This window comes from Mus pahari, chromosome 1, assembly GCF_900095145.1.
Source record: "Mus pahari chromosome 1, PAHARI_EIJ_v1.1, whole genome shotgun sequence".
NCBI lineage: Eukaryota > Metazoa > Chordata > Mammalia > Rodentia > Muridae > Mus > Mus pahari.
Window position 1 is genome coordinate 116,648,799 of NC_034590.1, and position 22,175 is coordinate 116,670,973.

The 22,175-nt window shown below is 41.8% G+C and overlaps 1 protein-coding gene across 1 annotated transcript in view; it reads right to left on the reverse strand.

Moving 5' to 3' along the window:
- The window catches only part of Pacs1 (phosphofurin acidic cluster sorting protein 1), a 138,979-nt gene extending 116,914 nt beyond the window's left edge, over window positions 1-22,065 (reverse strand). Inside the window, exon 1 of the mRNA XM_021192146.1 lies at window positions 21,484-22,065. Coding sequence (XP_021047805.1) covers window positions 21,484-21,833 — 350 coding nt within the window. The 5' untranslated portion in view covers window positions 21,834-22,065. The remainder of the gene's footprint in view (window positions 1-21,483) is intronic.
- Window positions 22,066-22,175: the final 110 nt, after the last annotated feature.

Genomic DNA, 22,175 nt, shown 5'->3' on the forward strand with positions numbered 1-22,175 from the left:
TATGGCTTTAGTCTCGGCAAAGACCAGTTAGCAAATAAATGCATGAATGGACACCAGGGGTTCTGTAACTTATAAGGAATCTTACTGCACCTGCTCTTCCCAACAACCACCAATAGTCAACCAGATGGCTGTCTCCATTTCTTTCCACTGTGAAGGGATGAGTAGGATCCAAAGGAATGCTGATTTAACTCGGGCTCTAAGTCCAGGGTTCAGTCTACTTTTATCAAGAAGCCTGTGAACAGAAGTCTGAAGATTATACATACATGCCAACAATTAAAACTGTTGGCTTGGGACAGGGGTGTAGTTCAATTGGTGTAGTACTTGTTTAGAATGAACAAGATCCTGGGTTCAATCCCCAGCACCACATAAAAGCAGGTACCAGTGGTTCATAGTTGTAATGAACTAGAGGTGGAGGCTGGAAGATTGAAACCCAAAGTCATCCTTTGATGCACAGAAGGCTGGAGACCATCTTTGGCAATGAGACTAAATCTCAAACAAACCAAGCAAGAGACTGGAGACAGTTCAGCAAGTAAGAGCCAAACTGTCTGTAACTAGTTCCAGAAGATCCAACACCCTCTTCTGGCCTTTGAGGACACTAGGCCTGTATGTGGTATAGGACATACACACAGACAAACACTCATTCACATAAATAAGAACATATTATTTTAAAAAGCAAAGAAAAACAAAAACAAAATATCTCTAGGCTTTAGGTTTCTTTCAACAAATAATCAAAAGTCAAACAGTTAAGAGATATTAAAGACTGAGACTCAGAATCAAAAGAAGAAAAATTTTCAATGTTTTTTACAAACCCATGACATAGTTGAGGTCAGCTCAGGAGGCGGAGACAGGGTAAGCCCTATCTTGCAGCAGTAGCAGCAGCAGCAGCAGCAAGAACAACATCAAACAACAAAACCCACTTTAGGGCATTCAGACACACAATAAATGTAACATCATATTATATAGTAAAGGCAAAATATTAACAAGTAAGTCTGAAGAGTGGCGTGGTGGTGAAATATCTCTGAAGTACTTTCTAGACCATGGCAACAATTGCAAATAGTACAGAATTTGGTGGCAGAAAAAAAACAAAAGAATGTCAAACATCTTATAATCCACATGTACACAATGGAGAAGTGACTAGTTTCCCACATGATTTCTAACGTTCATGTAAGTAACTGAGTGCTTAGCTCTAAATAGGACAACTGTAACAGCTCCCTACTAGCTCACAAGGTTCAGGGACCATCTTGAAAGAGAAGGATGGAAAAAATGTAAGAATCAGAGAAAGGGAAAAAGAGCTGTAAAATGCTGTCTTTTGGACATGACATGGCCATTACACTCACTCAAAGCAACAATGGATACTTGCGGCACAAGATCAAGACAGTCAAAATAGTCAAAATTGCAGCACAAACTGGTGGAGGGAGGCTCACAAGGACTCACCTCTAGCTGAGAAGCTATTAGCAATTGATCCAGGATTGACAGTTAATCCCCATTGGCGGGGAGCTGGGGATTGGGTATGGTGAACACTGGTAGGTTGTCCAAGCTCCAGTGGATGGCCACACATACACACAAATACAGGCAGTACTAATAGGACTCATTGAGTTATTAAAACAAAAAGAATGAAATCCTAAAGTAAATAAGAAACACAGCTCTGGGGCTGGAGAGATGGCTCAGCCATTAAGAGCACTGACTGCATTTCTGAAGGTCCTGAGTTCAAATTCCAGCAAACCACATGGTGGCTCACAGCCATCTGTAATGAGATCAGACGCCCTCTTCTGGTCTGTCTGAAGACAGCTACAGTATACTTAGATATAATAATAAATAAACCTTAAAAAAAGCAAAAAGGAAAAGAAAGCACAGCTCGGAAGGAAGGAAGGAAGGAAGATGGAGGAAGAGAAAGACAATCCAGATTCCGTGTGGCTTTAAACAGTCACAGGTAGCTATGAAAATCTCGTAGGAGATGGATAATTACAGGACAATTTGTCTTATCTAGGTGGGCAATTTATATCAATATCAATTGGTTCTGAGTAAATTGTGTGGATATTTTGTAGGGTGAGAATTTAATGATATAAATCTCACATATAAACTGCAAAAAGAAAAGAAAAGAGGGGTTGGTGAGATGGCTCAATGGGTAAGAGCACCCGACTGCTCTTCCAAAGGTCCGGAGTTCAAATCCCAGCAACCACATGGTGGCTCACAACCACCCGTAACAAGATCTGATGCCCTCTTCTAGAGTATCTGAAGACAGCTACAGTGTACTTACATATAATAAATAAATAAATCTAAGAAAAGAAAAGAAAAGAAAAGAAAAGAAAAGAAAAGAAAAGAAAAGAAACACAGCTCCCCACAAAGGAAACTGACCGGAACAAATAATTCATGAAGGATAATATCACAATGATCTTGATGATCAACAAAAGGAAAAGGGAAATGTAAACTAAAACCATAGGACAAACCATCTTGGCCCCTCGCAGAATGACTTAAAGGGGGAAGGGGTGGCAAATATCAACTGTTAGTGCAGATGTAGAGCAACAGAGGCTATCATATGGTATGGTTATGAAAACATGTGCTTCCTGTGACCCAGAATTTCATATTCAAGAGAAATGAGTACATAGATCTACCAACATTCAAAATAATCCCAGACAGGAAATGTCTCACACAGCTAACATCAGGCGAATAACTAAGAAACAACAGAATCCATGCCATATGAACATATACCATTCAATGAAATACTATGCAATAAGAAGAAATGAACTACAACTAGTATGCAAAAGGCTCAAAAACACAAGAGCACACACTAAAGCAGCACTGCCTCACCCTGTCAGAAGTTGGGCTACTGCTTTTCTGGTGGCAGAAGTTGTAATTAGGTGAGAGCAAGGTGACATTCTAAGATGAGGAATGCTCAGCTTCTCCATGTGGGTGCTCAAGATATATGTTCAGTTTATAAAAGCTCACTAAATTGAACTTACTAAATTGTATACTTTTCTGAGTACATATGACACTTTCAGTAAAGTTTTTTGTTTGATTTTTTAAAATTAGGTATAGAGCATAGAAGTAAATCTTTGCATGTGAAAGAATTCCAAATTGTACTTTTATCAGCTTTATAAAATCAGCCTTCTTTATAATAAATCAGCCTTTGGACCCACTCACATATATGTCAGTAAAAAGTAGTTTGCAATTATCTAAGTCTCAACACAAACATGTTTGTTTCTTTAACCATTTAGCATAGAGTAAATATTCCATGAATGTAAACTCCATTAACACTGGAGAGATTTCACTCTATTTTATTCAAAACTCAAAAAGATTTATTAACTATTTTGGGAAATCATATTCCAGTAGCAGTGCCACATATCATGAGTCACCAAAGCAACACACCTAAATGAATCTCTATTCATAGATGTCATATCCACAAAGATAAAGCTACATGTTCTCGCTGGTACACAATAGCTATGGTTCCTAATACAGAGTGTTCTTATTTACATTTGTCTCCTAAGACACACCTTTTGTTTCCTCTGTATTGCTGTGAAGACAATGCAGATGTGCCAGTAAATTTTATTATCTAAGCATTTCATTTCAGAATAGAAAAGGGGCCATATAGACTGAATGAATTAAAAACATAACAGCTATAAACCACCAGTCTAAGCTGGGAATGTAGTCCATACCTGTAATCCCACAACTCCAGAGGCTGAAAACAGTCAGGACTACAGAATGAGTGAGACCTTGTCTTTCAACAAATAGAAAGAAAAAATAAATCACAGTTTATCACAGGAACTATAAAGAGAACTCAAGAATTCTAAACCCAGAACTTAGTAACTACTCTTTCAACTACTCACATCATTTAAATTCTAAGTAGAGTAAATACAGTTGAAATGTTCAAAGTTTAGTGATCAGAGAAATGCAAATCAAAATGACCCTGAGATTCCACCTTTCACCAATCAGAATGGCTAAGATCAAAACCACAGGTGACAACACATGTTGTAGAGGATATGGAGAAAGAGGAACACTCCTCCATTGCTAGTGGGATTGCAAACTGGTACAATCACTCTGGAAATCAATCTAGAGGTTCCTCAGAAAATTGGAAATAGATCTACCTGAAGACCCAGCTATACCACTCTTGGGAATATACCCAAAAGATTCCCCACCATGCCACAGGGGCATGTGTTCCACTATGTTCATAGCGGCCTTATTTGTAATAGCCAGAAGCTGGAAGCAACCGAAATGTCTCATGACAAAAGAATGGATACAGAAAATGTGGTTCATTAACACAATGGAATACTACTCAGCTATTAAGAATGAGGACATCCTTGAGTTTTGCAGGCAAATGAATGGAACAAGAAAATATCATCCTGGGGGCTAGAGAGATGGCTCAGTGATTAAGAACACTGACTGCTCTTCCAGAGGTCCTGAGTTCAATTCCCAGCAACCACATGGTGGTTCACAACCATCTGTAATGGGCTCTGATGCCTTCTTCTGGTGTGTCTAAAGACAGCTACAGCGTACTCATATAAATAAAATAAATAAATCTTAAAAAAAAAAAAAGAAAAAGAAAAGAAAATATCATCCTGAGTGAGGTAACTCAGACCCAAAAGGACATGCATGTACTGAAGATACAGTCCACAGAACTCAAAAAGGTCAGCAAGCTGAGGTGCCCAAGTAAGGATGCCTCAGTCCCACTTGAGAGGGAGAAGAAAGCAACAAGTCAGGGGTCAGGGGGACCTGACCTGGTATTGAGTGAGGGAAAAGAACTGAAGCCCTGAGGGCCAGCAGAAAGAATGGAAACAGGCAACCTCGGGAGACAGGAGGTTGGGAGGACCCTCCAGAATGCACCAGAGACCTGGGAGGTGAGAGACTCTCAGGACTCAAAGGGAGGGATCTTAGGTGAAATGCCCTACAGTGGGGAGAGGGAAGATATAGAGCCCACCTCCAGCAGAAAGATAAGGCATCAAATGCGGGATGGAGTTGCCATCCCACAGTTAAAACTCTGACCCATAATTGTTCCTGTCTGAAAGAATTACAGGGATGGAAATGGAGAGGAGCTTGAGGATAAAAATGGTCCAGTGAAAGGCCCAAAGTGGGATCCAGCTCAAGGGGAGGTCCCAAGGCCTGACACTATTACTGAGGCTATGGAGCGCTCACAAAAAGGGATCTATCATGACTGCCCTCCAAAAGACCCAACAAGCAGCTGAAAGAGTCAGAGGCAGATAGTTGCACCCAACCAATGGACAGAAGCAGCTGACCCCTGTTGTTGAATTGGGGAAGGCTGAAAGAAGCTGAAGAGAAGGGCGAGCCTGTAGGAGGACCAGCAATCTCAATTAATCTGGACCCCCAAGATCTCTGAAACACTAGACAGCCAAACAGGCAGCATACACCAGCTGATATGAGGCCCCCAACACTCATACAGCAGAGAACTACTGGGTCTGTGTTCATTCAGAGATGATGCACCTAACCCTCAAGAGACTGAAGGCCCCCAGAGAGTTTAGAGGTCAGGTGGGGTGGGGGGTGGGAACATCCATGTGGAGACGGGGGGTGGGGAGGAGGTATGGAACAGTCAGAGGGTGGACTGGAGGGTGGTTGGGGGAAATAATATATGGGGTGTAAAAAAAGTAATTAATTTTAAAAAAAGAATGTAAAGAACCCAGCAGCCATCCCTTACCTAAGGACACATTTCATACACTGACTCTAGACACAGTAAAGGAAACAGAAATGCGGAGTGCAAGATCTGAGTCCCTCCCTTTCCTTTTAAATCAGTGAGATACAGTTTGTCATTCAGGAGCAAAGGGCCCCATTATTTTTCTGTTCTCTTTCAAAAATAGCTCCACCTTCGAGACTATACAAATTAGATCACTCTGCAGGATCCCTCCTCACTGAGCCCCTTGTCAAACAGGAAGTATGTATGCTACAGCAAACTCACGATTTTTACAAAAACCAACATGTTTTTGCATCTTCAGTTTCCCTAGGTTAGTAAAAAAGAAATGAAGCTACTATTATCAATGAATTCTGCACAAGTCACCTCTTCAAAAGCATCTAACAAATACAGATCAGGGTGAGCTCACAGACGACACAGCAGAGTAACTAGAGATGCTTCATTGGCTACATTATGGCCTAAAACACACAAGTAATGTTAAGTATATCTTTAACACATCAAGAGCCAAGCTACCAGTTATTCTATAACCTAGTAAAAGTGGAAACAAACTCCAAAACTGCTCTGAGGACTCCTATTATACATACTGTTTTCACGATGGAACTAAGAACAATAGATGGGTAAGAGTATCTTCAAATGAAAACAGAGAGCAAATACAATGCAGTTAAATGAGATGTTGAAGGTATTGTTAAATCTTTTTGCTCTGTCATACCCCAAATCTGGGAGGAGAATGTGCTCAGGATCCTCAGCTTCTGAGTTCTCACCTGCTTCTACCTCCATCATCACAGCTGCCTACCACTGTGACCCCACCTGCCCCTGCCCTTTTCTCCTGGTGAGTGTACAGAGGCCCAAGTAACCATAATGCATCTTCTCTAGCTCTAACTTCAAATGATTCAAGGTCAAACCAAGAGTTATGCAATGACCAATAAATTCTGTTGTGTCAGTGGTAGAGCACCTGCTTTGTTTCTCTCCAACATTGCAAAACAAATGATGTATACACCTGTATGTGCCCTCCCTTCCTCCCTCCACCCCCCCAACCTGTCTCTTAACTTCTCTGATTTTTACTTTCTATAGTTTTCCCCCTTATTTATGTGGCTCCAGCCACACTGGCCTCCTGGATATTACTCCTGTCCCCTCTACCAGGAAGGCTCCTCCCAAAATTTTACTTGGCATGCTCATATAATTGTGTGCTTCACCTGGCTTGCTCAGCTCTCAGGTTTTCTGGACTATTTTATGTGTGTGACCAGAAGAAAACCCTAGGTGTTGTTTCTCAAGTACCGAGTACCTTGTTTTGATTGTTTTTATTTTTAGACCGAATCTCTCACGGGGTATGGGTCTTACCAGGTCAGCTAGGCAGCTAGCCAATGAGCTGGGGGGAATTCTTCTCTCTCCACCACCATACAGATCAACTTCCTCCTTACACGGCACTGCTGTCCTCCTTCCCGCTCAGCTTCTCTACTCTGGTTGGCACACCCTGTCATTTGTTTACTGTCTGATGCACACCTGTCCCTAAAGGCTGGAATTTTTCTGTTTTATTCACCATTCTGTCCAGTATCTATAACAGTAAGTGGTACAGAGCATTTTTTTGATGAGTCTTTTCATTAAAAGATGGCACTAAGAAGAGGTAGGCAGAATAAGAGACTTATCAAAATCTATTCAGCCAGGAATAGCCAAATGAGAAAACAAAATTTAAAGTCAAGCCATTTCTAGAATGTCACTTAAATGAGATTGCTACTGAGTTTTTCTTCAGATACATAAGAAGAAATACCTGAGTGAGAAAATACAGCAAGAGAGAGAGAGAGAGAGAGAGAGAGAGAGAGACTATAATCTTAAAATTATTCTTAAAGTATTTTATTAAATGCATTTCAAAAGAATGAAGCCTCATTCAGGGCCATGGTATCCAATTATCAGTGGTACCTAGAGTTGGGACCTACTGGAACATTAAGTAAATATATCACCTTTCTATGCTCCCAAACAACCAAGCCAATCTTATACCTTACCTTAGGCTTAAAAGTCCTTTCCATTTGCAGTCCCATGAGATGAGCCTGTTCCCCAATAAGATAATCCTTTCTTTATTCTCCATGGAAGGAAAAGTCACTCAAGGATTAATGGAAAAAACTTCAAATGTTACTATTTTTCCTTATTATATATATATTTAAAAGAAAGCATTAGGACTCTTCAGTGATAAAAAGCAAAGTGATTATGATATTGCATGCACTTAATAAGCAATTCTCTCTGTTAAAGGAAAGGACATAAACAACTTTACTGCACATCTTGGTGGCAGAGAGGAAATAAAATTAAATCCATTAATAGCCACAAGAGTTATATTCCCAATGGACCTTGGTTTTCATCCACAGCAAAAGTGGTACACAGCAGAGATGACAAAATACTGCAGCAACTTGTTATGTATTTTAATTTTGAGACGATTATTTTATTAAAAGTAGATCTATGGCTATTTCACTATCAAATTCCACTGTCCATGACAAATCCAAGGACTAAATGAAAACATGCTTGTGAAGACAATGTCAATGGCAGCTTGTAAGTCAGATCAACAGAGGACACATATCACCCCTTCATGGTCACAGTCTCACTGACATTCCCAAAGATGAGAAGGTGACAACATCAATGGATATAGAAGCCCAAACACCTTATATACATGTTACATTTTTTTCTCCTTATAACACAGTAATAGTGGGTGGGGAGTATCCTCACCTTAACTTACCATGAGAAAAAGGGGGAATGGGGTAACCAAGGCTAATGTAACCAAGCAAACGGTGCTCAAACACAAACACAGCTGATTCATAGCATGCATTTCTATCTCTAAATGACCTTCAGTGTAGTATTTTTAGATTCCCTAAGATTACAAAAGATTAGACACTTTCTATAATTCCCATTTCTCTGGAGCACAACCTGGACCAGGAGGTAAACAAACTATTCACTGTTCTTAAATACCCAGCCAGCCCTGAGTCTCACATTCATACTCTCAGGCTCTATTGCCAGCAGTCCTCAGTCAAAACTTCAAAACCTGTCCTTCCTTCCTATCTGCTCTTCTTGGGGTTTTGGTTTATTGGTTTGTTTTTTTTTTTTTTTTTTTTTTTTTTTTTTTTTTTTGGGTTTCTCTGTATAGCCCTGGCTGTCCTGGAACTCACTTTGTAGACCAGGGAGTGGGCCAGGGACAAGCTATGTGGCTCTTCCTGGAACTTGGGTTCAGCTTGGGTTCATCTGCAGGTCAAGTTCTCAGTTTTTTTTTTTTTNTTTTTTTTTTTTTTTTTTTTTTTGGTTTTGTTTTGTTTGAGTGCTGGGGACTAGTCCCAGGCATTGTACATGCCTGGTAACACTTTACCCCTGAGCTATAGCCCCAGCCCTCATTATTAACATTTTTCAATTAACTGTTTAATGGTATATTAAAAGCCTCGGAGAAAGGAGGAAGGAAGCGGGAAGGGAACCAAAGATAGAAGAAAGAAATAAGAAAAAAAAATACACTCAAACAAAGCTTCAGGAGAAGCCATAGGCTATCACATTTCTTCTGTAAAAGGAGAATACAATTTTTGTGTAGTTTGAAACAAAAAGGAAAACTTAAGGAGACAAAAGAAAAGTATCAACTCCAACTTAAATCCTTACTTTCTTTTAGAGTAGCTCAGCTTTCTTTGACTAAACCGTGAGCTGTAAACCGGTTTAGTTGCTTTTCTGGCTGCCAAATAAAAGCTACAGAAGTCAGCAGGTAAAATAGAGAAGCTGTCAAGTCAAACTGGATCAAAACAAAGTTGTGGTTTGCAGGCGGGGCTTGAGCCATCTCTTCCGTTCATGTAAGTCAGCAAGATGTAGCAACAGGATCCCAACCCTGCCACCTCTTCAGACCAAAATACTTTGTTTTAGCTTTTTAGTCTAATATGCTTGAGACTGCCAGTGAGTTGTCCATCACCCATACAGAGATGGACTTTTTTGGTGATGTTGCTGAGCATCCATGCTCCTCTACAGAAGCCAAATAATCCCAATCATTCACCAAGTTGGACTGAGAATCCACTCTGCGATCTATCAGTGATGCCTTTTGTGGTAAACAGATATTCACATCTCCATAGGAAAAGTAACATAAAACCTGGCAATCACCAAAAGCCAGAAGTTCCAATATGAGCACTTCAGCCAAAAGGAATGGCAAGTACACAATCCCTGAGGACTAGTACACCCAAGTCTACAAGGAGGATAGCAGATGATGTCTGTCAGGAAAGGGTCAGCCACATTATCAGGAGGTGGAAGTCATGGAAAAGGTTTTGTTTTGTCACTGTTTTAAGGTCTCATTCTATAGCCCAGTGGTTTGTGGCATACAGTGACATGATCAGATGTTCTTTTTTAAAAATTAAGTAATTTATTTATTTGAGACAAGATCTATTATACAGCTCTGGCTACCCTGGAACTCCCTATCTAGACCAGGCTGGCCTTGAACTCACAGAGATCCAGCAGCATCTTCTGTAGCTGGTCTTTGCTACTTTGTGGGTTCTTCTTTTCCTACCCTTTATCCCTCACCTCATTTCACCCCCTATATAGAAGCGGAAAAAAGGACAGATGGGAGAGAGATAGAGATCTTTGAATCTAATTTCTTATCCTTTGTTTCCTCTTTGAGCACAACTACTAATAAAACTGCAACCAAAGCCAGGCGTGGTGGCACACACCTTTAATCCCAGCACTCAGGAGGCAGAGACAGGCGGATTTCTGAGTTCAAGGCCAGCCTGGTCTACAAAGTGAGTTCCAGGACAGTCAGGGCTACACAGAGAAACCCTGTCTTGGAAAAAAAAAAAAAAAAAACCTGCAACCAATCCCCCTGAATGACCAACAACACCGACCCCACTCTGAAAAGTTCCCAGAATTACAAATAACACCAAATCACAGAAACTATCTGCAGCTGGCAAAAACATGCTTCTGCTAGAGCATGAGGCAAATTATAGTCAGCTGCTGTAGACAGTCTGAGGGAGCCCACCCCCTAGTCTTCCTCACAAGTGCTAGGATTAAAGATGTATGCCTATCCAGTTATCCACTTTTAAAATATAATCTTGAGTATGTGTGAGACTCTGGGAGGAATGGATATATATACACACAAAAATTAAACCAGAACAATAAAAACCCACTCTGAATTGCCACTAAATAAAACTATGGCTATGTGTAGGCAAGAGTGACAGAGGAGGGGCTTAGGAACAAACTACATTATGTGCAATGTATTTGAAAAGTGTCATGAAAGAGACAGAAAAAAAAAAAAAAGAAAGAAGTCATTCATTCAGGGCTGTTTCTTGTTTTGTTTTGGTTTGTTTTGGTTTTTGGTTTTTCGAGACAGGGTTTCTCTGTATAGCCCTGGCTGTCCTGGAACTCACTTTGTAGACCAGGCTGGCCTCGAACTCAGAAATCAACCTGCCTCTGCCTCCCGAGTGCTGGGATTAAAGGCGTGCGCCACCACGCCTGGCTCAGTGCTGTTTTTGTGTGCTCATTTTGACTCCACTAATCATTTGAATGCACTGCACATGTTAGTGGGCAAATCTAATTCTTAAGGGCCTCAGAAAAACTGTAAATCAGAAAGTCTTATTACAGTTATAAGACATTTTTTAAAAGGAAAAGGAAACAGAGGGACAACAGTGGATAATGGTGCTTGTTGACAAACTTGGTAATCTAAGTTGAATCCCTAGTTCCCCACATGGTGGAAGTAAACTCCTTCAAGTTATCTTCTAAACTCCATAAGCACAACTTGGCACACTACAGACAGACAAAGTGACCGACCAACAGACAGACAGACAGACACTACACACATAATAAATATATGTAATTTTTTTAAAAGGGAGGGAGGGAAGGAGGGAGCTGGGAAGGTAGCTCAGTGGAGTCAGTGTTTCCTATACATACAGGCAGACGGAGCAGACTTCAGACCCCCTGCGCCTGTGTTAAAGTCAAGAGCAGTGCCGCATGTCTGTGAGTAGTTCTGTGCTGGGAGGACAGAGACAGCCAGTCCTTGGGACTCACTGTTCAGCCAGTCTACTTGTAAAAGGGCTGGCTTCTTAGTGGTTAAGAGCATTCGCTGTACAATGAGGTCCAGCAGCACAAGCATAAAAGCTGTTATGGTCCTATGCACTTAAGAAGTCAAAGATAGGATGATTGCTGGGGCTTGCTGGATGTCAGTCCAGCCAAAAACAAAACAAAACAAAATCAAACAAACAAAAAAGAAAACAGTGAGCCACAGGTTCAGTGAGAGAGCGATAGAGACAAAAGGAAACTCAAGAAATGCCCTCCTCTGCCCTCAGCACACTCACACATGAATATACACCATCCACCAAAAAGGAAAAGGAAGAAAGGAAGGAAGGAAGGAAGGAAGGAAGGAAGGAAGGAAGGAAGGAAGGAAGGAAGGAAGGAAGGAAGGGAGGGAGGGAAAGAGGGAGAGAGAGAGAGAGAGAGAGACAGACAGACAGACAAATAAGGGTGACACAGAGCAACAGTCATAGAGGAAAAACATGGACCTCTGGCTTCCGTATCTATATGCACGGCGGATAGCACACATACACACACTAAACACACAGAGTGGGACAGGAGAAAGATTAGGCAAGTGACGTCAAATTAAGTAAAGGATGACTAAGGTTCTAAGTCTTTTGTGTGTTCTAAACAATATTCAACAATACTACAATAAAGAATTAATATTAGGCAGCTATGGTGGTATGAGAGGCAAAGATAGGCAGAACTCTGTGAGTTTGACTTCACCCTGGTCTACATAGCCAGCTCTAAGTCAGTCAGGGATACATGATTTAAGTCCCTGGAGAGAGAGAGAGAGAGAGAGAGAGAGAGAGAGAGAGAGAGAGAGAGAGAGAATATCTCACCTATGAAAAGACAAAGGAAAACTCAAGAAAAGTACTGTTGTGCATAACTGAAAAGAAAAACACAGGACTTCCTCAGAAAAATAACTTATGTAAGCTCCTTAGAGATGCTTAGCATGTCAACCTCACCTCAAATGTCATCTAGGACATAGGGTGCACACACTAAGGTCCTAAGGGACAAAGGTCACAGAGAGGAGCAACAGTGTATGAGGTGGTGTAGAAGAAAACACATTTTAAAGATCATGTCTCCCAAATCTGTAGCAGGTTGCTAACAACCACATAAAGTAATTCCTAATATATGCATGGCCTAAAAAATGTTTTTGGGCCAAACCACCTGTGGCTATATCTGATATAGTTCGCTTTACAGAACTAAAAGTACTTCAAGCACCAAAAAGATAAATGAAAACCAGGTTTAGTCAAGATGAGGATCCTTATTGGTAAAAAAAAAACAGGAAGTATGATAGTCAAAGTTCCAAAAACTTGGCAAACTCAAATATTTTAACCTCTGGCATATCTTCAACATTTAAAAGAATCTGCACAGGGTCTGGAGAGATGGTTTGGTGGTTAAGAGCACTAGTTGTTCTTCCACAAGATCTAGGTTTTGCTGATAGCACCTACATGGTGGTTCACAATCATCAGTAACTCTAGTTCCAGGGAATCTAAGGCCCTCTATTAGCCTCCATGAGTAACAGACACACATATGTACCCATACACACATACAGGCAAAACACTCATATACATAAAACGTTAAAATCTTTTTTTAAATGTGTGCACGTGGAGATATATATATATATATATATATATATATATATATATATATATAAACTAAATCAATCTTCCACTATCAACACAAACTTATCATGTATGCTTTATCAAGTATTGCAGAGAAGGTAATGGTCCAACACTACAATATTCTCCATTTGCCATTTTTGCTACCAAAAATGAGTAGGCAAGGCCTTCAAGATGGCTTATCAGGTAAAGGTGCTTGCAGAATGACCTAAATTCAACCCACAGGACTAAGGTGGGAGAAGGGTCAAACCAAATCCTGTAAATTATCTTCTTTGCCCCACTTATGCTATGGCACGCATGCTTATACAACCTAGCCAGCCTTTACTATGTTTTTGTCTTTTTGTTGCTATAACATTCATTTCAACTAAGGTGAAAGGATATTTCATTGTGATTTTGATCTGATGATTAGAATATTGAGTGCTTTATTTCTTACATTTGTTGACCATCTAGAGGTCTTATATTGAGAAATTTATTAGTTTAGATAAACCTTTTTTGTTTGTTTGTTTTGAGACAGGTTCTCTCTATGTAGCCCTGGCTGTTCTGGAACTCAATCTGTAGACCAGGCTGGCCTAGAACTCATCTCTGACCAAGTGCTTGAATTAAAAGGCACCATCACACTTGGGAAATTTCCACATTTTTAAAGTCAGATTACTTTGAATTTTGGGTTTTGTTGCCTAATTGAGTTCCTAGTAAATATTAATGAATGAGATGTATAATTTGCAAAATATTTTCCAAATCTTTTTTTTGTTTTGTTTTTTGTTCTTGAGACCAAGTCTTACTGCGTAGCCCTGGCTATGCTGGAGCTTCTAGGAAGACCAGGCTGGCTGAAATCCCGAGGATCTGCCTGCTGCTGCCCCACAAGGGCTGGGACTAAAACACTGTGCTACCATGCCCAGCTGAAAAATATTTTCTTAACAAGCCATAAATATTAACAAAAGAAATATTTAGACAACTTTTTCCCACTAAATTTATGTTATCTAGAAGGTCTTTTCTAGTCACTAAAAGATTCTAGATCTTCCCTGTCTAGAATGGAAGCCATTGGGCATATGTGTCTATAGAGTGAGTTGAAATGGAACTGCTATCATGCCAGGTGGAGTGATGGACACCTGACATCACAGCATTCCAGAGACTAAAACAGGGGGTCACAAGTTCCAGGACAGCCTGGGCAACATAGTGAATTCAAGGTTAGTCAGAGCTTCCTAACAAGATCCTATTCTCAAAAACAAAGCAACAACAATAGAAAGAAAGAAAGAATAGAAAGAGATCCCTGAATAAAGCCAGGGGTCTGAAGGGGGTGATGTCATCATTCCTTCCTGCTGATTAGGGAGCAACAATTTCGTGCAGCAAGTTTGATCTTTGCTGTCAGGATATCTGATGTCCTCTTTGCACATGACCACTTAACAAACTGCAACGACCAGCAACTACCAACAACCAACCAACAACCCACCTCACCTATTGGGGCCCTAGAATTTATATACTGGCTAAAAAAAAATCCCCAGAATTCCATACATCTTATAATCACAGAAAGTATCTGCAGCTAGCAAAATCATGCACCTGCCAGAGCACAAGGCAAATCACAGACCACAGACTGGTCAATCTGAAGCAGGCAGCTCCATATCCTACACTTGGGATTAAAATGGAAACATATTCTTATATTTCCAAAATTGTCACTACATAGGTGTGTGTATCTGCATGCAGGTACGTGCACATGAGTGCAAGTTCAGATCCCCAGAGATGGACAACAGATGCTTAAAACCTGTCTGATGGAAATGCTAAGAGCAAAGCTTGGGACCTCACCATCTCTCTAGCCCTTTGATTTTTTTTTTTTAAACAAATCTTTTTTTCTAACTTTTTATCTTTAGATTTATCTATTTTATTTTATGTGATGAATGTTTTGCCTGTGTGTATAAATGTATACCTACCACATGTGTGCATGGTGCCCATGGAGGTCAAAAGAGGTCATCAGACTGGGGGTGGGGTGGGGAAGACAGAAGTTAAAGACTATTAAGAACAGCCATGTGGGTCCTCAGCAATAGCAACAAATGCTCTTAACTGATAAAAAACAAAAACAAAAACAAAACAAAACAAAAAAAAACTCTCCAGTGCTGGTTATTTTTAAAAACAGTTTCAGTAGTTGAGGCTGACTTTGAACTCACTATGTATAGCAAAGACTAGGCTAGAACTCTGATCCTCCTGCCTCTGCCTACTAAGCACTGGTTATAGTAATGTGCCACCATGCCAGACTACTGAGATATTTTCAGAAATTACACTCTTGCTGGGTGTGGCAGCATATGTCTATAATTCCAGCACTTTGGAGATAGAACCAAAATCGGGAAGTCAATGTAGCAAGTCTAAGGCCAACCTGGGCTACATGATACCCTGTTTTAGAAAGAAAAGAAATGGCTGATGAGATGCTTACTGAACAAGCCTAGCAACCTGAGTTTGCTTCCTACATGTAAAGGTGGAAGATGAGAATCGAGTCTACAAAATTCATGTCTACAAAGTTCTCTTATCTCCACATATACAACATAGTAACCACACTCTGCCAAAATAAAATTTTTAAATTGAAAAGAATTTTTTTTCTGGAGGTTCTCAAGCTAAGCAGCAATGTACATCATTAGTTATTTGCACTTCCCAAGGAAAAAAGGACACATAAAGGGCTGCCTTGGTGGGGACCCTTGACTAAGACTACAGTCCTTTCTAATTTTCTTTCTTTTTTTTGGGGGGGGGGGTTTCAAGTCAGGGTTTTTTTTTTGTGTAGTCCTGGCTGTCCCAGAACTCACTCTGTAGACCAGTCTGGCCTCGAACTCAGAAATCCGCCTGCCTCTGTCTCCCAAGCACCACCACTACCTGGCACTCTAATTTTCTAGTCAGCTTTCTAAGCAATTGTCTCTAATTTTCTATATAAAGGAACCACTCTAGAGTAGTTACCAACACATATACATCTGGGCTCTCTAAAACCTTCCTACAGTGCTATTGACTCCTGGGTCTAAGCCTAAAGGAGGGATCCTGTGAGGGCTTATCAACCTGGAACCACCTTGTTCAAGGCCCTCTCTGAAAGAAGTTCTCAAGCCAGCTTCAACTCTGACTTTTCTCATGAGCACTGCAAACTCTATGCAGGCAAGTCATTCCCAGTTTCCCTAGATTGCCCAAGTACTTCCAGAATGATGTCAGAGGCGAGTTAGGCCAGGACAGGTCTACATTAACAGTTTCAAGTCCAGGCCACAGCAGGACCAGTCAGTCTCCCCAGGCAAAGGAGTCAAAGGACACAAGACAGCACAGTCTCTGACTTGCATTTCCTTCCTACAAGAGCAGAAAGCAAGAGTACTCAGTGGTTTGGCCAAGAAACTAGAAAACTAGTTTTGAAAGAAACCATGTAGCTGGAAGGTGGTGGTACACGCCTTCAATCCCAGCATTGGGTAGGCAGAAGCAGGCAGATCTCTGAGTTTGAAGCCAGCCTGGTCTACAGAGCAAGTTCCAAGATAGTCAGAGCTACAAAGAGAAATTCTGTCTTAGAAGAGAAGAAGAAAGAAAAAAAAGAAGTAAAAAGAAAAGAAATCACATAACTATGGTGTTCCACCTATCTGTAAATCAATACATGTGAAACGGACTCAGTGAAAGTCATTCTCTTTCTGACTTAAGGAATCTGAGCTTCTACAGGAATGATGGATGATATTACCCTGATAGGAAGGATATTCTATTACAACACTCACAATGTGAAATTCAAATCTCCTAGGGCACAAACAGTGCTTTTAGTACTTTCAATGCTAGGAAGATAACAGACATTTCACAAGCTCTCTCTTATTTGATCAATTGCATTTACTTACATCTATCATTTAAGAAGTACTTGTTCCTGTGGCTTTACAGGCCTTTTTTTGTATTTATTTAATGTACATCTTAGGATGGATGGTAAGTAAAAGTATTTGTAACCAATTGCTGGAAAGTCTAAGGCATAAAGAGTCTGCCCTAGCATCCAGTACTTAGGCTCTGGACTGAAGTTCCAGCTTGTATGTGCTTTTGTGTTAAGAGTAGCGTCCCTTCCTTCCCAAGTGCTTTCGTGCAGATAACATTTCTCCTGCAAGCTAGCCACGCCAGTGCAGCTTGGCCACCTCCTTTGGCTAGAACACTTTTGTTTGATAAGGGTTAACTTTAGTAACCCTTTTCTGTATGCTTAATGTAATTTGGAAGAAATTGTGACTGATAGTTACTGAACTCCTTCCCTACATGAAAAGATAAGGACATTCAAGTGTGCTTTGAAACCAAGTCCCAATTTGATACAATTTGTATGTTATACAGTAGGGCATATATCAACTCCTAATCAATTTTATACAACAGAGAAAATTTTTTATGTTTATACAATTTAATAATTTTCTGCCTTTCCTAACTCTAGAGATTCAAAAGAGAAAATATGAAGGGGAAATTTCACCTTACAAAGACTGAAGAGAACATAGGTAATGAACTCTAAAACCCTTCATTTAACCTGAGCAACATAGTCTCCTTCCCTTTCCTCCCCGCTCCCCTTACCACCTCACTCCAGGCCTCTCCTTGCCATATCAAGCCACAGTAGAGAACAATTCAGTTAGGGAGGGGAGAACTCCAACTCTTACAGCTATGAGTTTCCTAAGGGAGCAACAGCAGCACTGACTATTCATGTTGTAATGGTTTTGCTTGATTTTTGTTGTTTTAGTGGCCCCGTGTATCCCAGATAGGCCTCAGACTTACTCTATAACTAAGGATAACTTTGAACTCCTGTCTTCCCTATGTAAATGCTGGGATTATAAGTATGGACTGCCATACCCAGTCTTACATAGTGCTGGCACTGAACTGAGGGCCTTGTGCATGCATGCTAGGTAAGCACTCTACCAAGTGAGCTACATCCCCAGCCCTTTATTTTATCATAATAAAGTCTTAAAGATAACCATATTTCATGGTGGTAATTTCTGAGAAGTGAGAACAGAGGTGGGATCAGGGCCTTTCCCTTTACAGAGTCTACACTGCTTGAGTCACGGACATATGCTAATGCTGTTTTCTCTTCTAATGCTGATAAAAAGAAGCATCAATGCAAAGAACAATTAAGCCATTTTAAAGCCAATTGTAAGTATGCTATTGAAAGTTTTTAAAATAATACTATCAATTTTGAGAATTTAGCAGAAATTAAAAACCAACAGACTGGCACCTAAAAGCATCTAGAATGCTCACCTTTATTTAAACGTCCACAAAGATTTTTTTTCAAAAGCAAATCAAATTTTCTAAAGTATCAAAGATAGCAGCATGACCTTCCTACTGCTCCGTTGCACCCCCTCTTTTCCATACTAGGTGACACCCACTCTTAAGTGCTGATTGCTTTTGGATTTCTCTCTTTGTCTGTCCTCAAGTAAGTCTTGCTATCTCTCCCTGGCTGGCCTAAAACTATGAACTCTGTCTGTCCTTGAGTCATCAATGTTCTGCCTCAAACTCTAAGCATATGCTGTTATGCCAAGCTCCCACAGTGTTCTCATGCACATCTGTCCTTAGATTCACCATCAGATTTACATTCCTTCATTGCCTAGCTCATAGGTTTGTGTCTCACTGGAGTTACATGAGAGAAGAAGGTTAGTTCCAGTTCTACATAGAGCTTCGTGTTGGTAGTATATTTTAAATAACATGGACAAGTACAAGGAGACAACAAATTAACCAAATGACTTCCTATTTAGAAGGGCCAATAGCATGCCCTTTTCTGCCCACAGAAAAGGTGTTTTCCTTCAGAAGAAACAGCAGCATGCTCCAAGAAGCACAAGTGTTTCCCAAGGTGCTGGGAAGCACAAGGATAATGGCTAGAAAGCAAAGTCGTAGAAGGGCAGAAGACAGGCCAGGACTGGTCAGTAAACAAGACATATCCATACACATCTACATATAGAATGCCTACCCTGTTTCTGGAGCTAGTAACTTATTATTGCAGAGTTTTTAGTAACCGAGAGTTCTTATGGTCAAACCAAAACTCAGTGGTGATTCTATTTGTTCCCCTTTATGACTGCTTCTGCCCATCAATGCATGCTTTTTCAATCTAACAAGCTAGACAAGGCCACGATTCAATGGAGAACATGTTTTATTAACAGCAGACCCATGCAGGGTGGAGCACAGGACTTTTATGCAAGGAAGAGGAGAATATCATACTCAACAATGGACAGGCCCACATAAAAATAAAAAGAGGCCTGCCCAGGACCAAAAGGCATACCATCCCACATTGAGCTCTAATTTGAGTTTCGTGTCATGCTAGGGCTCTGGCCAAAGTAAATTACTGTGGTTCCTGATTTCCTTAAAGGAGAACAAAGAGGACACTATAAATCAGTGCAGTGAATACTGTACACAAAGGGATGAAACGTGGAGGGCGGAAATAGCAAACAGACTAGCATCATCTCTTGAAGCTTCAAATCCACACTTTCCAAGTAGCAATTCCATTCCCTTATATATACTTCATATATGCTTCGTATATACTTATGTGTATATGTACATATATATATATATACTTCAAACACACTCTAAAGAAACTTCTGCTCAGGAGCACAAATCCTGAGCAAATACATACATATATATATATACATACATACATACTTACTTACACACACACACACACACACACACACCTGCCCATGTTAACAGGAAACAACCTAAATATTTATCAGAGTCAAATATTAGTTCATATAACCAAATACTATCCATTAGAGAAAGTACTAAAAACTAGAGCTACTAGACAGCATTGATGATTTGCATAAGCCTGAACTAAAAGTGACAAGCTACATACAATATAAGAACATTTCTACAAGCCCCCAAAACCGTTGAAGCCAAGAGTAGTGGTGCACACCTTTAATACTAGCACTGGGAAGGCAGGAGGCAGGCAGATCTCTGTGAGTTCCAGGCCAGCCAAGGCAAGTAAGATCCTGTCTCAAAAACAAACAAAAATAAATAAACAAAAATTAAAAACCACACAAAACTAAAAAATATATTGTTTACAGACTTATATGTAGTAAACTGTAATGGAGGGGGGCATAATTCAGAAGTGTGTAGGGGAAGTCAGAATGTGGTTCAGCAAGGAACCTGGAGAGTTTGACAGGTGGGGTAATGCTCTATATTTTTCAATAAATGACATAGAAAGATGTGCTTGTGTCATTATTTTTCATGCCCTATATTTGGTGCAATGTTGTAGTGTGATATTGTTCAAAATAAAGGGAGAAAAAGAAACACCAGCAGAGTTAAGTTGAGGGTGGAACCCCACAGGGCACCCAATGTCTGGCTTACAGGCACATCCATCTGCCCTGCTGGACTAATGGGGTAAGAAAGAGCAGAACCTGAGAATCAACTCGGTTTAGAGGCACAAAATGAACACCCCCAGACAGTTCTTAGTGCTTACTGGGCAAAACCAACCCTGCAGGTTGTCTTATCATAGGGTCAACTCCAAAACACTGTCCCCAAAGAATTATATAGAACAACTGCTTTGCCATAGAGAAACAGAAAGTATCTAGAAGCATATTTTTTTGATGCAAGTTTCCATCTAGTTCAAATGGTCAGAAAAATTGATTGAATTTAGGAACGAGGCAGTCATTTTACAGAGCTCGTAGGAACCAGGAGACTCTGTGACCAGTATCTAGGGAGGAGAAAATGAAAACTTGCACTTAAGAACACACTCAACTGATGTCCCAAACTAAGAGCAGAGTCCCCGGAGAATGTGTGTGGCATGAAGCACAGATGAATGTATATACTGAACCCCCAAGTGTTAACCAGCTTTACCTGCAACAGGTGACAACTGAATTTGGCACATGCTAAGTACGTTGGGAAATAATTATATCAAAGCCATCTTTACCACATCTGTGTAACATTAACATATGTACAGCCCACGGGCGCCAGTGAGGCAGGAAGAAGAGTGACTTACTGACTGTAAGGAAGGCCAGATTTGGTCAGACCCAGCCAAGGAAGGCCACTGGGCTGGGTCCCGGAGGCCACCTACCTCCAGGAGGACAGGAGGGTGGTCCAAGCCAAGGCAGAAGGTGGGACTGCTGGAGAGGGCAGGCCCACACAACAGTCTTGGAAGGCCCAAGCAAAGGCAGCCCCCAACCCCTAAAGCCAGGACTAGCTGGGAGTGGAGGACGTCCCCTCCACTACCCGGAGAGATGGGGAGGCGGGGCCTGTCACTGAGCCAGCCTGGCGGTCCCCTAGGCCAACACCTTTTCCCAGCCGCCCGTTGCTCACCTGGGCACGCAGCTGGATGAGCTCCGGTCCACCTCCCAGGTAGCATACAAATTCATCTGCACTGGGGCGGGGGTGCGGCCTGGTCCTGGTCCGCCCGGAGGCGCAGAGCCCGAGGCCACCGCGACGGCCATGGAGGTGGAGGTGGAGGAGGACGAGGAGGAGGCGGCCGCAGCCGAGGTGGACGAGGAGGACGAGGTGGCCTGGGCCAGCTTGGGGGGCGTCGGCTGTTGAGGCTGCGGCGGCTGCTGCTGCGGCTGCTGCTGCGGGGACTGGGCGACCCCAGAGCCCCGCTGACTGCTGCCGCCCCCGGAGCCTCCGGGACCACCGCCCGCCCCTCCGCGTTCCGCCATGGCCTGGCCAGGGGAGGAAGGGGCGCGGGGCTTACGCAGACCGAAGGCACGCGAGCGACTCTCAGGCTTCCCCCCCGCGGCGGCAGCGGCTCAGCGCGTCTCCTCAGAACGCCCGGCGGAGCGCGAGCCACCAGCGAATCTGCACGCACGCGCGGGCCTTCGCTGCGCGCGGTCCTCGCGCTCGCCCGCCGCCGCCTGTTGCGGCCCGCGAGGCCCAGACACTGGGTGGGCGTGTCCGAAAGGGGCGGGGAGCCGCGGCCCCACCCAGACCGGCGCCGAGGGGCGGGGCCAGGCTCGCGCTCGGCCCCGCGGCCCGGCGGCCCCCGGGAAGGGGCTACAGCC